This window comes from Oncorhynchus tshawytscha, linkage group LG25 (genome assembly GCF_018296145.1).
Source record: "Oncorhynchus tshawytscha isolate Ot180627B linkage group LG25, Otsh_v2.0, whole genome shotgun sequence".
NCBI lineage: Eukaryota > Metazoa > Chordata > Actinopteri > Salmoniformes > Salmonidae > Oncorhynchus > Oncorhynchus tshawytscha.
Genome location: NC_056453.1, coordinates 23,954,842 through 23,971,988, shown reverse-complemented (window position 1 = coordinate 23,971,988; position 17,147 = coordinate 23,954,842). Strand labels below are relative to the sequence as shown.

At 43.6% G+C, this 17,147-nt stretch overlaps 1 protein-coding gene across 2 annotated transcripts in view; it reads left to right on the top strand.

Annotated features, from left to right (window-relative positions):
* Positions 1-17,147, top strand: part of ttyh2 (tweety family member 2) — a 125,287-nt gene that overhangs the window by 66,595 nt on the left and 41,545 nt on the right. For both annotated transcript variants that reach the window (XM_024388090.2, XM_024388091.2), the window contains exon 4: positions 14,358-14,578. In XM_024388090.2, coding sequence (XP_024243858.1) covers positions 14,358-14,578 — 221 coding nt within the window. The remainder of the gene's footprint in view (positions 1-14,357; positions 14,579-17,147) is intronic.

Genomic DNA, 17,147 nt, shown 5'->3' with positions numbered 1-17,147 from the left:
TCCACAGTCTCCCTTCACATAATCAGCCGTGAACCCAGGAAGCAAAGACCTTTGAAGAGGACCAATGGCCGGGCGTCCTGATAGGCTGCTTCAGTGTTCAAGTCTCCTTTCTGACAACAATGGCTGCTTTGGCTTTTGCTCCCGCCACTCAGATGCCTCCTCCTCCTCCTCCCCCTCTCCAGACACTCTTCAGAAGTCGGTTCACATCCAAAGAGCAGATCTCTGACTAGGAGGGGATGGAAATAAAACACTTAACAGTCACCGTCAATGGAAGTTGGCTGCTTTTTAACTTCACAGTCACCATCAATTTTCCCAGCTTTGGTTGAGTTAGTTCATTAGTTCTGGACCATATGGCTGTGTAGATTTCTATCAGCCCCCCACACAGAAAACCCCGACTGGGAATCTGAATGAACAATCAGACACACAGTTAGAAGACATTATTTTCTGAAGAAGAAGCCAGAAAAACAGTCTGCTGCTGATAGCGTAATGGGAATTACGGGAATTTGGAATGCTTGGTCTATTGTGTAATCTTGAAGTGATATCCCATATGAACTAGGAACTCTGCAGACATTCTATAAATACATTGTTATATTCTTTGCTGAGGCTTGGAGGAAAGAGATGGTGAATGAAGAGAGAAGTTTTGACAGCCAACTGTCAGAACTCTAGCCTGGTCCCAGATCTGTTTGTGTTGTCTTGCCAACTCCTGCCAATGACCATAAAAGTTGGCAAGACAGCACAAACACATGTCAGACCAGGCTATCAGTGTTGCTTGTATTAGTCAGTCAGAGAGCAAGGTTACATCTCGCTGTGGTTGGGACCTGGCCATTGACATAACTGTAAATATATTTCCCTCAACCAAACACGCTCTCATCGTAATAGGCTTTGTCTGGAAACAATAGACATTACAGATGAGTTATTTTACACTGTATGTGACTAAAGAAGGATTTACGTAAGCAACCAAGTTCAAAGAATCTTGGAGAGAGAATGTTTGAAAATTGTTGAGGGGAAGGAAGCAGGGTTATGTATTGACATTGGCATTGAGTTGACAAGCCATGGATAAACTGCCTGGTTGGAGGTCTCTGAGTCCCAAATGGCACCCTAACCCCTGCATAGTGCCAGAAGCATGCTAACCTGCATCCCACTGCTGGCTTGCTTCTGAAGCTAAGCAGGGTTGGTCCTGGTTGGTTCCTAGATGGGGGACCAGATGCTGCTGGAAGTGGTGTTGGAGGGCCAGTAGGAGGTACTCTTTCCTCGGGTCTAAAAAAAATTAAAAATATCCCAATGCCCCATGGCAGTGATTGGGAACATTGCCCTGTGTAGGGTGCTGTCTTTCAGATGGGATGTTAAATGGGTGTCCTGACTCTCTGTGGTCACTAAAGATACCATGGCACTTATTGTAGGAGTAGGGGTGGTTGTCCTGGCTAAATTCCTAATCTGGCCCTTATACCATCATGGTCATCTAATCATCCCCAGCTTACTAGCTCATTCATCCCCCCCCTCCTCTCCCATGTAACTATTCCCCAGGTTGTTGCTGTAAATTAGAATGTGTTCTCAGTCAACTTTCCTGGTAAAATAGTGCAAACATAATACTGCACCATAGCACTCTGGTCAAAAGTAGTGCACTCTGTAGGGAATAGGGTGCCATTTTGGATGCAGACTCTGTGTGTAATGGCTGGTGACTGACTGAGAGTTGGACCTGGGCCTGGGTCTGGATCTGGGCCTATAGACTCCTAGGTTTGATTCCTGTCCCAGATCAGGGATTTCAGAAGGGCATCCCTCAGGTCATTAACCTGCTGGCTGTTGCAGCCTTGGCATCCTTACACATACTGTGCTGCAGCTAGAACAGGAACATGAAGGTCAGCATGACTTTGTCACAGGATGGTGTCAACATACAGACAAAGGTTTTAGAACAACTACTCATTCAAATGTTTTTATTTATTTTTACTATTGTCTACATTGTAGAATAATAGTGAAGACATCAAAAAGCGCATATGGATTCATGTTGTAACCAAAAAAGTGTTAAAACAAATCAAAATATATTTTATATTTGAGATTCTTCAAATAGCCACCCTTTGCCAAGATGACAGCTTTGCACACTCTTGGCATTCTCTCAACCAGCTTCACCTGGAATGCTTTTCCAACAGTCTTGAAGGAGTTCCCACATATGCTAAGCACTTGTTGGATACTTTTCCTTCACTCTGCGGTCTGAATCATCTCAAACCGTCTCAATTTGGTTGAGGTCAGGGGATTGTGGATGCCAGGACATCTGATGCAGCACTCCATCACTCTCCTTCTTGGTAAAATACCGATTACACAGCCTGGAGGTGTGTTGGGTCATTGTTCTGTTGAAAAACAAATGATAGCCATGCCGGTTAAGTGTGGCTAGAATTCTAAATAAATCACAGATAGTGTCACCAGCAAAGCACTCCCACACCATAACACCTCCTCCTCCATGCTTTACTGTGGGAAATTCACATACGGAGATCATCCGTTCACCCACACCGCGTCTCACAAAGACATGGCAGTTGGAACCAAAAATCTCCAATTTGGACTCCAGACCAAGGGACACATTTTCACCGGTCTAATGTCCATTGCTCATATTTCTTGGCATAAGCAAGTCTCTTCTTATTATTGGTGTTCTTTAGTGTAGTGGTTTCTTTGCAGAAATTCGACCATGGTTAATCAAACGCATTAAGAAGGAAAGAAATTCCACAAATTAACTTTTAAGAAGGCACACCTGTTAATTGAAATGCATTCCAGGTGACTACCTCATAAAGCTGGTTGAGAGAATGCCAAAATTGTGCAAAGTTGTCATCAAGGCAAAGGGTGGCAACTTTGAGAATTTATTTGTTTAACACTTTTTTGGTTATTACATGATTCCATATGTGTTATTTCATAGTTTTGGTGTCTTCAGTATTTTTCTACAATGTATAAATAGTAAAAATAAAGAAAAACCCTTGAATGACCCTTGAAGGTGTTCTAAAACCTTTGACCGGTAGTGTACATAGTCACCCTATTTCTAGCTCCAGGCCAACTTTGCGGTATTTAACCAGCCACGTCACGGACACGGACACCTTGCTCCCGGACAAGCTAAATACCTTCTTTACCCGCTTCAAGAAAAACACAGTGCTGCCAATGCAGGCCACCGCCACTCGCTAGGGTTGTGAGCTCTTGTTCTCAGGGGCCGAGATAAGTAAGACACTTAAGCGTGTTAACCCTCACAGGGCTGCCGGCCCATACTGCATTCCTAGCCGCGTCCTCAGAGCATGTGTAGACCAGCTGGCTGCAATGTTTATGGACATATTCAACCTCGCCCTATCCCAGTGTGTTATCCCCACTTGCTTAAAGGTCTCAGCCATTGTTCCTGTACCGAAGAAAGCAAAGGTAACTGAACTAAATGACTATCTCCCCATAGCACTCAATGCTGTCATCTTGAAGTGCTTTGAGAGGCTAGGTAAGGATCATTATCACCTCCACCTTACCTGATACCCTAGACCCACTACAATTTGCATACCACCCCCAACAGATCTACGGATGACGCAATCACCAGACAGCCTTACAGGGAGGAGGGCCCTGGCGGAGTGGTGCCAAGAAAATAACCTATCCCTCAACTTCAACAAAACAAAGGAGCTGATCGTGGACTTCAGGAGACAGCAGAGAGAGCACATCCACATCAACAGGGCCACAGTGAAGAAGGTGACAAGCTTCGAGTTCCTCGGCATCAGCGCCTCTTCAACCTCAGGAGGCTGAAAAAATTTGCTTTGTCCCTAAGACCCTCACAAATTTCTACAGTTGCACCATTAAGAGCATCCAGTTGGGCTGTGTTGCCTGTTATGACAATTGCACTGTCTGCAATTGTGGTCAGTCCAAAGCATCACAGGGGGCATACAGCTTGCCCTCCAGGACATCTACAGCACCCAGTGTCACAGGAAGGCCAAGAAGATCAAGGACCTCAGCCACCTGAGCCACGGCCTGTTCACCATGCTACCATCTAGAAGGCTGAGACAGTACAGTTGCACCAGGCCATCAGACTGTTAAATAGTCACCACTAGCCAGCCTCCTCCCAGTACCCTGCCTTGAACTTAGTCACTGTTACTAGCGGGCTACCACCCGGGACTCTACACTGCAAGTTAGAGACTGCTACTCTATGTACAGTGCATTCGGAAAGTATTCAGACCCCTTGACGTTTTCCACATTTTGTTGTGTTACAGCCCTGTTCTAAAATGTATTAAATAAAAAGTTGTCTACATAATGACAAAGCAAAAACAGTTTTTTTAGAAATGTTTGCTAATTTAAATATATATATATATATATATATATATATATATATATAATAAACTGAAATACCGTAAGTATTCAGACCCTTTGCTATGAGACTCGAAATTGAGCTCAGGTTAATCCTGTTTCCATTGATCATCCTTGATGTAACGATTCTTGTCCTCCTCTTCTGAGGAGGAGTAGTAAGAAGGATCAGAGGACCAATGCGCAGCGTGGTAAGTGTTCATTATATTTATTTATAACTCAGAACACTAAATAATAAAACAACAAAGAGAACGAAATGAAACCGAAACAGTCCTGTAGGGTGCATAAATAAAACACAGAACAGAAAATAAACACCCTCCAAACACAGGTAGAAAAAGGCTACCTAAGTATGATTCTCAATCAGAGACAACTAACGGCACCTGCCTCTGATTGAGAACCATACTAGGCCAAACTCAAAACACAACATAGAAAAACTAACATAGACAACCCACCCAACTCACGCCCTGACCATACTAAAACAAAGACATAATAAAAGAACTAAGGTCAGAACGTGACACTTGAGATGTTTCTTCAACTTGATTGGAGTCCACCTGTGGTAAATTAAATCGATTGTACATGATTTGGAAAGGCACACACCTGTCTATATAAGGTCCCACATATGACAGTGCATGTCAGAGCAAAAACCAAGCCATGAGGTCAAAGGAATTGTCCGTTGAGCTCCGAGACAGGATTGTGTTGAGGCACAGCTCTGGGGAAGGGTACCAAAACAATTCTGCAGCATTTAATAGTCATGGTACCATTTGAAAGAAAACACTTTGAAGTTTGTGGAAATGTGAATTGAATGTAGGAGAATTTAACTTAATAGATCTGGTAGATGAAAATACAAAGAAAAAAACAACCAGTCTTTTTCTACCACCATCTTCGAAATGCAAGAGAAATGTCACAGAGCCATCACTCTGTTTGCAATTCCGATAGTGTCCACAAGATGTGTATGTGCAAAGTTTCAGATGGATAACTTGATGTATGAGTGAACTACAAGACTTTTACTGTGAAGTCCCCAGGTACAGTTGGGCAAATCGTGAAGGAGACATTCATATTCATTTTACATTTTTCTGCAAGAATATCATCAAATCTGGATACTTGGACTTTGATTTAGCTTTCCAAGTATTACTAGCCATATTATAAATTCAACATTTGCAAAACAAACAGTTTTCATAACTTCATAACTCTGAATATCATTATAATTTTTTTCCAAAATGAAAAGGCATGCTGTCGTACAAGGTTACTAGCTACATTTTACAACATATACATGGTTCATTGGCTCATTGGCTATCTAGCTAACTTTGTTTGACCCCGATTAGTGCTTATTTGACAAAGATACAGTCGTTCAAGTGATGGCTGCCCGTGTCATCGGCGTGCCATGAAGGCGTCGCTCTCTGAACAAATATGATGTCCAATAGGATATTCTACACCCTTAATGATATAGTAAAGTCTTGTTACCTTCTAGGATCTCTGCGTAATACATACGAATGTGATTTGACTCGTTGAAACAACGTTTACGGTGAGATTTTCACAGATTCCTTTCTTTGCAAATAGAACGAGTGGAAATACAAAATTGATTGTGCATGCTATATGGACCTTTTTAGGATATGAAAAAGGATTTTATCTAACAAAACAACACTTCATGTTATCTCTGGGACCCTTTGGATGATATATCAGAGCAAGATTTCAGAATGTAAGTACACATTTCACCTTCAGAGATGAATTTCTCAAACCTATCGCAATGAAAAAAGTGTTTTGTTGTTAGGAGCTCTCCTCAAACAATAGCATGGCATTTTTTCTGTAGTAATAGCTAGTGTAAATTGGATAGTGCATTTATATTAACAAGAATTTAAGCTTTCAGCCGATGTAAGACACTTATATGTACTGACATTTGTTGTTTCTCTAAAATCTGCGATCTTGATATAATGTGCTGCATGATTTACAACTGTCCGGTTGTCGGAACGCCAATTCTTAAGAAGTTTAAATGGAAGAAGTTTGGATCGACCAAGACTCTTCCTAGAGCTGGCCGCCCTGCCAAACTGAGCAATCGGGGGAGAAGGGCCTTGGTCAGGGAGGTGACCAAGAACCCGATGGTCGCTCTGACAGAGCTCCAAAGTTCCTCTGTGGAGATGGGAGAACCTTCCAGAAGGACAACCATCTCTGCAGCACCCCACCAATCAGGCCTTTTTGGTAGTGGCCAGACGGAAGCCACTTCTCAGTAAAAGGCACATGAAAGCCCGCTTGGAGTTTGCCAAAAGGCACCTAAAGGACTCAGACCATGAGAAACAAGAATCTCTGGTCTGATGAAACCATGATTTAGCTCTTTGGCCTGAATGCCAAGCATCACGCCTGGAGGAAACTTGGCACCATCCCTACAGTGGATCTGAATACTTTCCGATTTCACTGTACATATAGTCATTGGACACTGGTCACTTTAATAATGTTTACAGACCGTTTTACAGACTTTGTATGTATATACTATACTCTAGTCAAGGCTCATCCTATATAACTGCTGCTGTACACATCTTTTCTTTTAATGTACTGTCCATACTGTCCATACACCATCATGTGTGTGTGTTTGTATATATATATATTATTCCGTTCTCTGACATTGCTTGCTCTGATATTTTTTTATTTGGGGGATTTGTTTTGTATTGTTAGGTATTAGTGCACTGATGTAGCTAGAAACATAAGCATTTCGCTGCACCTGCAATAACATTGGCAAAATATGTGTACGAGACCAATAAAATGTTATTTGATTAAAATTGATTTGGATGATACTAGAGAGCATCAGATAATTTAACAAGTAGATATTCTATTCCTCTCGGCACATTTTACAGTAAGGTTAAGGGTTATCTTAAGAGATAGGAATTGGTTAAGTCTAGGGTAAAGGTCTGGATATGTAAGAGCATAGTTGTTGTGTACTGTTAGTCTTGTAGAAATACAGCTGTAATATGTCTAACCAGCATCACTACTCTGGACGGTTCTGACTTAGATTATGTGGACAACTACAAATACCTAGGTGTCTGGTTAGACTGTAAACTCTCCTTCCAAACTCACATTAAGCAAATATAATATCCAATATTACAACTAGAATTGGCCTATTTCGCAAAAAAACATCCTTCACTCATGCTGCCAAACATACCCTCGTAAACTGACCATCCTACCGATCCTCGACTTCGGCGATGTCATCTATAAAATAGCCTCCAACACTCTACTCAACAAATTGGATGCAGTCTATCACAGTCCCATCCGTTTTGTCACCAAAGCCCCATATATTACCCACCACTGCGACCTGTACTCTCTCGTTGGCTGGCCATCGCTTCATACTTGTCACCAAATCCACTGGCTCCAGGTCATCTACAAGTCTCTGCTAGGTAAAGCCCCACCTTATCTCAGCTCACTGGTCACCATAGCAGCACCCACCCTTAGCACGCACTCCAGCAGGTATATCTCACTGGTCACCCCCAAAGCCAATTCTTCCTTTGGCCGCCTTTCCTTCCAGTTCTCTGCTGCCAATGACTGGAACAAACTGCAAAAATCATTGAAGCTGGAGATCCATATCTCCCTCACTAGCTTTAAGCACCAGCAGTCAGAGCAGCTCACAGATTACTGCACCTGTACATAGCACATCTGTAAACAGCCCATCCAACTACCTCATCCCCATACTGTATTTATTTATTTATCTTGCTCCTTTGCACCCCAGTATCTCTACTTCCACATTAATCTTCTGCACATCTACCATTCCAGTGTCTAATTGCTATATTGTAATTACTTCGCCACCATGGCCTATTTATTGCCTTACCTCCCTTATCTTACCTCATTTGCACTCACTGTATATAGATTTTAATTTTTTCTACTGTATTATTGACTGTATGTTTGTTTATTCCATGTACAACTATGTGTTGTTGTATTTGTCGAACTGGTGTGCTTTATCTTGGCCAGGTCGCAATTGTAAATGAGAACTTGTTCTCAACTAGCCTACCTGGTTAAATAAAGCCAGCAACACTGACTTCCCTGTTCAGACATGTGCCTTGAAGTATGTTTTAAGTGAAGTGAAACTTCTAGCATCATGCAAAAGGTTGTTTCTTTTTGCGAAGCCACTTTCTCTTTCCTTCCTCTCCTCCACTTATCCTCTCAATGTCTTATGCCATAAAATGTCAATTCTGGTCTCTTTGTGGAATTTAGACCTACAATAGCTTTCAAATCGTTCCCCACAATATCCACCATAGTCAACCGTTCTGAGGATATTCTAATAACCTCCCCTCTATGTGTCTCAATCATTCAATGTCAATCATCTTTTCTTCTAATGAAAGATTTTGTCACTTTCATATTCTTTCTTCTTTAGAACCCACAAACCAAAATGGCTCTTAACCCCTCCGTCAGGACAGACTATCTATTTTGTGATATAAAACGTCAGCTGTGGTCACCATCACATCGCTGGGTTTTTTCAAGATTTTATGAACCCAATTTAACCAATGGAGGAGAAATCCATCTTTGGGTGGCAGGACGGCTGCAGCACTTTAGAGCCATGATCCATTTAACGCCTGAGCTCATCCATTCAAATTTAATTGAAGGAACCCTCCTCTTCTCCTCTCTTCCTCCCTTCCTTTCCTCCTCTTCTCCTCCCTTCCTTTCCTCCTCCTCTCCATCGAGCAGAGAGTTAGTTTGAGCAGGAGCACGGTATTATATTCACACAGCATCCTTGAGTCCTGATATCCCAATCTCACAGCACCAGTTGTTCTGTAAACACCAGAGAGAATCTCACAACATCAGGAACCATCTGTGTCCTTGGTTTATTGCGTTTGACATCAGTACTATGCATGATCATGTGATTAATATATGCTGCGGAATGCAAGTGCAACACATGAAAACGGAAATGTAATAATCATGTGGAGTTTTACCGAAGTCGTTAACTCCTGCTCAGTTCTCCTGGTGTGAACAGAGCCGCATATATTGTATGGAGTTGCACCTAAGTTTCACCCCTGCTATGTTCCTCTGACGTGAATGCAGCAACCTTGAATCATATGGAGTTACATTGCAGGTCTACAAGTTATTTAAGTCAGTTTTGCCATAAGACCCAATATTTTGTGAGAAATTGTCTATTGAGAGAAACTCAAATGTGTGTGTGATTGGATGGATTCACTATACACTGTCCAACAGGCAATGAAAACATAGGGTACATTCCAAATACCACCCTATTCCGTACATAGTGCACTACTTTTGTGACATACCCGTAGTGGATGGATGATAACAGCAGAGCCACAGCCATACGTATCTACAGGATCATTTGAAGCAATGTGATGATGAGGATCAGACGAATCAATACAGGCAACCAACTGGATCTAGTGACTCCCTAGGCTGTACAGATAACATTCCCATGCAGTCCCACAGAGCTCAGATACATGCTTTCCCAGCAATGATTTCATCTCCCGGGTTTGAGGAGTTGAAATAAAGCCGTGGAAATTAGGTAGTGGATCAGATAACAGTAGCACACCAGACGTATGTTGTTGATAAACTCTGTCTTTTGGTCCGCCTCCCAAATGACACCCTATACCCTAGCCATATGGGTCCTGATCAAAAGTAGTGCACTAAATAGGGAATAGGGTGCCATTTGGTTAGCATATTCTGTTTCTGTAGGGCACGAAGACAGCCAGCCAGGCTGGCTAGTACAAGTGACTGTGGTACATTAGGCCTTGGTGGCCCTGTCACAATCATTGTAGCGTAATGTGTTTGTTCCGTATTTGCCAATTCCATCCAAAAACCTTTGCATGTCACATCAACTCCCTAAACCAACCGTCTGACTAGCTTTATCTTCTTCCCCTGGTTCCTCATCTCTTTCACTTTCTCTCTCTTTCACTTTCTTTCTTTCTTTCTTTCACTCCCCCTCACTTTCTTTCTTTCACCCTCTCAGATACTCTCTTTCTTTCTGGCTCTCCCTTTCTGTCTCTCTCTCTCAATCTTAATTCCCTTTATTTCTTAATTACTCCCACTCTTTCTCTCTACCATACCCCCCCCTCCCGCTCTCCCTATAGCCAAAGGCAATCTAGCGAGTGAGGAGTCCACGTATATTGAATACCAAACCACCTCATAACTTCCACCCAGCAGCCCCCCAGAACCAAAGCCCATCGCTGTCCCCACCTCTACAAACACATAAACAATATGAGCGGTCTGTACGCCTGCTGAATGCCAAGTACCTAGGGCTAAATGGAAGCATTTATTGCCCCTTTTAATTATCAAATACCAAGATGTCACTGACTCTGAAAAACATTTCCCAGTCAACAACCCTCTCCCTGGAACTATGTTGTAATTAAGTGGGAAGCGAAGTGATAGTGTAATCCTGCTCCACATTGGGGTTGTGTCCCAATTAAATGGCACTGTATGTGCATTTTCTTTTGACCAGAGACCTCTGGGCCCTGGTCAGTAATAAAATCAAATAAAATCAAATCAAATCAAATTTTATTTGTCACATACACATGGTTAGCAGATGTTAATGCGAGTGTAGCGAAATGCTTGTGCTTCTAGTTCCGACAATGCAGTAATAACGAACAAGTAATCTAACTAACAATTCCAAAAAACTACTGTCTTATACACAGTGTAAGGGGATAAAGAATATGTACATAAGGATATATGAATGAGTGATGGTACAGAGCAGCATAGGCAAGATACAGTAGATGATATCGAGTACAGTATATACATATGAGATGAGTATGTAAACCAAGTGGCATAGTTAAAGTGGCTAGTGATACATGTATTACATAAGGATGCAGTCGATGATATAGAGTACAGTATCTACGTATGCATATGAGATGAATAATGTAGGGTAAGTAACATTATATAAGGTAGCATTGTTTAAAGTGGCTAGTGATATATTTACATAATTTCCCATCAATTCCCATTATTAAAGTGGCTGGAGTAGAGTCAGTGTCATTGACAGTGTGTTGGCAGTAGCCACTCAATGATAGTGGTGGCTGTTTAACAGTCTGATGGCCTTGAGATAGAAGCTGTTTTTCAGTCTCTCGGTCCCAGCTTTGATGCACCTGTACTGACCTCGCCTTCTGGATGACAGCGGGGTGAACAGGCAGTGGCTCGGGTGGTTGATGTCCTTGATGATCTTTATGGCCTTCCTGTAGCATCGGGTGGTGTAGGTGTCCTGGAGGGTAGGTAGTTTGCCCCCGGTGATGCGTTGTGCAGACCTCACTACCCTCTGGAGAGCCTTATGGTTGAGGGCGGTGCAGTTGCCATACCAGGCGGTGATACAGCCCGCCAGGATGCTCTCGATTGTGCATCTGTAGAAGTTTGTGAGTGCTTTTGGTGACAAGCCGAATTTCTTCAGCCTCCTGAGGTTGAAGAGGCGCTGCTGCGCCTTCCTCGCGATGCTGTCTGTGTGAGTGGACCAATTCAGTTTGTCTGTGATGTGTATGCCGAGGAACTTAAAACTTGCTACCCTCTCCACTACTGTTCCATCGATGTGGATGGGGGTGTTCCCTCTGCTGTTTCCTGAAGTCCACAATCATCTCCTTAGTTTTGTTGACGTTGAGTGTGAGGTTATTTTCCTGACACCACACTCCGAGGGCCCTCACCTCCTCCCTGTAGGCCGTCTCGTCGTTGTTGGTAATCAAGCCTACCACTGTTGTGTCGTCTGCAAACTTGATGATTGAGTTGGAGGCGTGCGTGGCCACGCAGTCATGGGTGAACAGGGAGTACAGGAGAGGGCTCAGAACGCACCCTTGTGGGGCCCCAGTGTTGAGGATCAGCGGGGAGGAGATGTTGTTGCCTACCCTCACCACCTGGGGGGCCCCGTCAGGAAGTCCAGTACCCAGTTGCACAGGGCGGGGTCGAGACCCAGGGTCTCGAGCTTGATGACGAGCTTGGAGGGTACTATGGTGTTGAATGCCGAGCTGTAGTCGATGAACAGCATTCTCTCATAGGTATTCCTCTTGTCCAGATGGGTTAGGGCAGTGTGCAGTGTGGTTGAGATTGCATCATCTGTGGACCTATTTGGGCGGTAAGCAAATTGGAGTGGGTCTAGGGTGTCAGGTAGGGTGGAGGTGATATGGTCCTTGACTAGTCTCTCAAAGCACTTCATGATGACGGATGTGAGTGCTACGGGGGCGGTAGTCGTTTAGCTCAGTTACCTTAGCTTTCTTGGGAACAGGAACAATGGTGGCCCTCTTGAAGCATGTGGGAACAGCAGACTGGTATAGGGATTGATTGAATATGTCCGTATACACACCGGCCAGCTGGTCTGCACATGCTCTGAGGGCGCGGCTGGGGATGCCGTCTGGGCCTGCAGCCTTGCGAGGGTTAACACGTTTAAATGTCTTACTCACTTCGGCTGCAGTGAAGGAGAGACCGCATGTTTTCGTTGCAGGCCGTGTCAGTGGCACTGTATTGTCCTCAAAGCGGGCAAAAAGTTATTTAGTCTGCCTGGGAGCAAGACATCCTGGTCCGTGACTGGGCTGGGTTTCTTCCTGTAGTCCGTGATTGACTGTAGACCCTGCCACATGCCTCTTGTGTCTGAGCCGTTGAATTGAGATTCTACTTTGTCTCTGTACTGGCTCTTAGCTTGTTTGATAGCCTTGCGGAGGGAATAGCTGCACTGTTTGTATTCAGTCATGTTACCAGACACCTTGCCCTGATTAAAAGCAGTGGTTCGCGCCTTCAGTTTCACACGAATGCTGCCATCAATCCACGGTTTCTGGTTAGGGAATGTTTTAATCGTTGCTATGGGAACGACATCTTCAACGCACGTTCTAATGAACTCGCACACCGAATCAGCGTATTCGTCAATGTTGTTGTCTGACGCAATACGAAACATCTCCCAGTCCACGTGATGGAAGCAGTCTTGGAGTGTGGAGTCAGCTTGGTCAGACCAGCGTTGGACAGACCTCAGCGTGGGAGCTTCTTGTTTTAGTTTCTGTCTGTAGGCAGGGATCAACAAAATGGAGTCGTGGTCAGCTTTTCCGAAAGGGGGGCGGGGCAGGGCCTTATATGCGTCGCGGAAGTTAGAGTAACAATGATCCAGGGTCTTTCCACCCCTGGTTGCGCAATCGATATGCTGATAAAATTTAGGGAGTCTTGTTTTCAGATTAGCCTTGTTAAAATCCCCAGCTACAATGGATGCAGCCTCCGGATAAATCGTTTCCAGTTTGCAGAGAGTTAAATAAAGTTCGTTCAGAGCCATCGATGTGTCTGCTTGGGGGGGGATATATACGGCTGTGATTATAATCGAAGAGAATTCTCTTGGTAGATAATGCAACAGTGGTCTATATAGGGAATATAGGGAATAGGGTGCCATTTTGGATGCAGTATTGGTACTCCTTTCATGTTATGTGTATTTGGCAAAGAGTGTCACAGAAAAATGTGAGTAGGAGGAAGTTTATAATTCTCTTGCTTGTTTGTTTAGTTGTTTGTTTCAAGGATGCTGTTGCCCTGGTTGCTAAGCCTAATTTGCAGCAGTATGATTATGCTGTTTAATTGTGTAGAAAACCATGTAGAGTTTATTTCTACATTAGCCTAGAATTAAATGAGAAAATATACCACCGTGGTGACCCCAGAATAACAGAACGAAGTCATCCCTGGAGAACCAACGTCTACTGAACACCCTGTGCAAGTGACATTCTCCCACGTCATACTTTCGGGTCCTGTCCCCTAATCTTTTGAATGGGCTTGGCAATTATATCATCAAATTTGTGAAAACGTGGTCATTTAAGATATATCTGAAATTATATTAGTGTTCGTGGATCTGCTAGATGTCTTTTACGAAGTTCTTGCACTGAAGACCACAAAGGCCCATTGTCAAGCCTGCCCTGTAATACTCAGCTAAATCCGCTATGGGCCGCGGGCAAAAGTAGTGCACCAAATAGAGAATACAGTTTCATTTAGAATGCAATCTAACTATTGTTATTCATATGGAAGTTAATGGAGAATTCTGTGTGTACTCACACGTATCCTCCTCCTCCTCTTCTTCTTCTCCTTCTCCTGCTCCTCTTCTCCTTCTCCTCTCCTCCTTGCCTCTCCTCCTCTCCCTCTCTCCTCATCTCCTCTAGGTGACTAACACCATGGGTAGCATGGAGAGTGGTCTGAAGCAGCACCTGGCGAGGCTGGATGAGATCTTCGCTACGCGGGGAGACTACGTACAGACCCTACGCTTCATGCAGCAGATGGCTGACAACGTCATCAAACAGTTGTTGGGCCTGCCTGACTGGGACACGGCTAAAGTAGACCTGGCCGCTGTCGCAGACCAAACCGCATACGTAGAGTACTACAGGTATAGACCGGACAAAACCACATATAGACTGTGTGTGTGTGCGTGCATGTTTGTGTGCGTGTGTTCGTGCTTGTGGGCGTGTGTAAGTGTTTGTGTGCGTGTGTGTGAGTTAATGAATGGCTGGGCGTGTGTAAGTGTTTGTGTGCGTGTGTGTGAGTTAATGAATGGCTACCTCTTATTGATAACCCATCTCACCCTGTGCTCTGCATGTTCAGATAGTTTTTACAACAATAATACGACCTTATTGAGTTCAGATGAAAACATAGACCAGCTGAGAGCCTTCACATTCAGTGAGTTATTACTCATGTATCCAATTCCCTGTGATGGTGTTCAGCTTGACTCTAAATTTGGCTGAGATGCACACAGTAAAAGTGATCACTGAGGAGACAACAGGCACCAGGCACATGGTCCTACATCCTGCTTATACTGTACCCTCTTGAATGCCAAGAGAAGAGAGGGGGGAAGAGATTGAGGAGAGAGGGAGACTGTGATATGAGAGACAGACAGAGAGCGAAAGAGGAGTGATGGAGAGAGAGAGAGAGAGAGAGAGAGAGAGAGAGAGGAGGAGAGCGGGAGAAGAAAGACAGAGAGAAACAGAAAGAGAGTGAGAGAGTGAGAAGGAAGGGAGAGAGTAATGGACATAAGATGGGGTAGGGTTGGGGGGACATAGCCATAGCTTTCAGAGGATGAAATATTAATGCGAATGGATTTGAGCTCATCCATTATTAAATCATCTGGACTGGATCTGTTCCTACATGGGCTAAAGCCAGAGACCACTGACCACAGTTACAGCACTGCTTCTATTCTGTTCTGACTGGAGCAGATGCCTTCAGATGAGGGCACAGAACACACATCGTCAGCAAAAAGTAAAGACATCAAGCACACAAATAGCCTACACCATGTCTATTCATACACTGACACACACACACACACAGTCACGCACGCACTCACTCACATACAGCCTACACCATGTCTATTCATACACTGACACACACACACACACAGTCACGCACGCACTCACTCACATACAGCCTACACCATGTCCATTCCTAAACTGACCAGACCTCAGCAGAAAATAGTTGTATTTTGTAGTTTATTTTGAAAATACCAACTTTTCAACTGCTCAAGGTAGTCGAATAAAGAGAATCAACTAAAGGCAAGTATTTCCTTTGATATTCAAATACAGGTCTCAGAAAAACTATATTTGAAGGTGTTTGAATATACGGTGCATTGGAAAGTATTCAGACCCCTTGACTTTTTCTACATTTTGTTACGTTACAGCCTTATTCTGAAATGGATTCAATTGTTTTTTTCTCTCATCAATCTACACACAAGACCCTATAATGAAAAGCCCAAAACGGGTTCTTATAACTTTTTGGACTTTTATTAAAAACAGAAAACAGAAATACCTTATGTAAATAAGTATTCAGACCCTTTACTCAGTACTTTGTTGAAGCACCTTTGGCAACAATTACGGCATCGAGTCTTCTTGGGTATGACGCTACAAGCTTGGCACACCAGTATTTGGGGAATTTCTCCCATTCTTCTCTGCAGATCCTCTCAAGCTCTGTCAGGTTGGATGGGGAGTGTCGCTGCACATCTATTTTCACATCTCTCATGTCCCGTCTCTGGCTGGGCCACTCAAGGGCATTCAGAGACTTGTCCCAAAGCCACTCCTTCGTTATCCCCACAGCATGATGCGGCCACCACCATTCTTCACCATTCTTCACCGTAGGGATGGTGCCAGGTTTCCTCCAGACTTGACGCTTGGCATTCAGGCCAAATAGCTCAATTTTGGTTTCATCTGACCAGATAATCTTGTTTCTCATGGTCTGAGAGTCTTTAGGTGTCTTTTGGCAAACTCAAAGCAGGCTGTCATGTGCCTTTTCCGGAGGAGCGGCTTCCATCTGGCCACTACCATAAAGGGGTGATTGGTGGAGTGCTGCAGAGATGGTTGTCCTTCTGGAAGGTTCTCCCATCTCCACAGAGGAACTCTGGAGCTCTGTCAGAATGACCATCGACCAAGGCCCCGATTGCTCAGACAGTCAGCTCTAGGAAGAGTCTTAGTGGTTCCAAACTTCTTCCATTTAAGAATGATGGAGGCCACTGTGTTCTTGGGGACCTTCAATGCTGCAGAGATGTTTTGGTACCCTTTCCCAGATCTGTACCTTGACACAGTTCTGTCTCTGCATTCTACAGACAAGTCATTTGATCTCATGTCTTGGTCTTTGCTCTAACATGCACTGTCAACTGTGGGACCTTATATAGACAGATGTGTGCCTCTCCAAACCATGTCCAATCAATTGAATTTACCACCGAACGTAAGTTATTTGAAAACAAAAAATCTAACTAACTGATTGGATTAGTTTAGAAAATGTATTTTATTGTATGTTATTTATCTTTGTGTTGCATAAGATTAATCATTCATAAATCTATCAATATACATGTACAAACAAAGATATTGAAACAAACAATTCTAAAAAATCAACCTGCAATAGAGCATGCTGGGAAATATGATAATGATGGGCGTGGCTTTGGTTCAAAGTGATGTGTATGAGTTTCAGGCCTC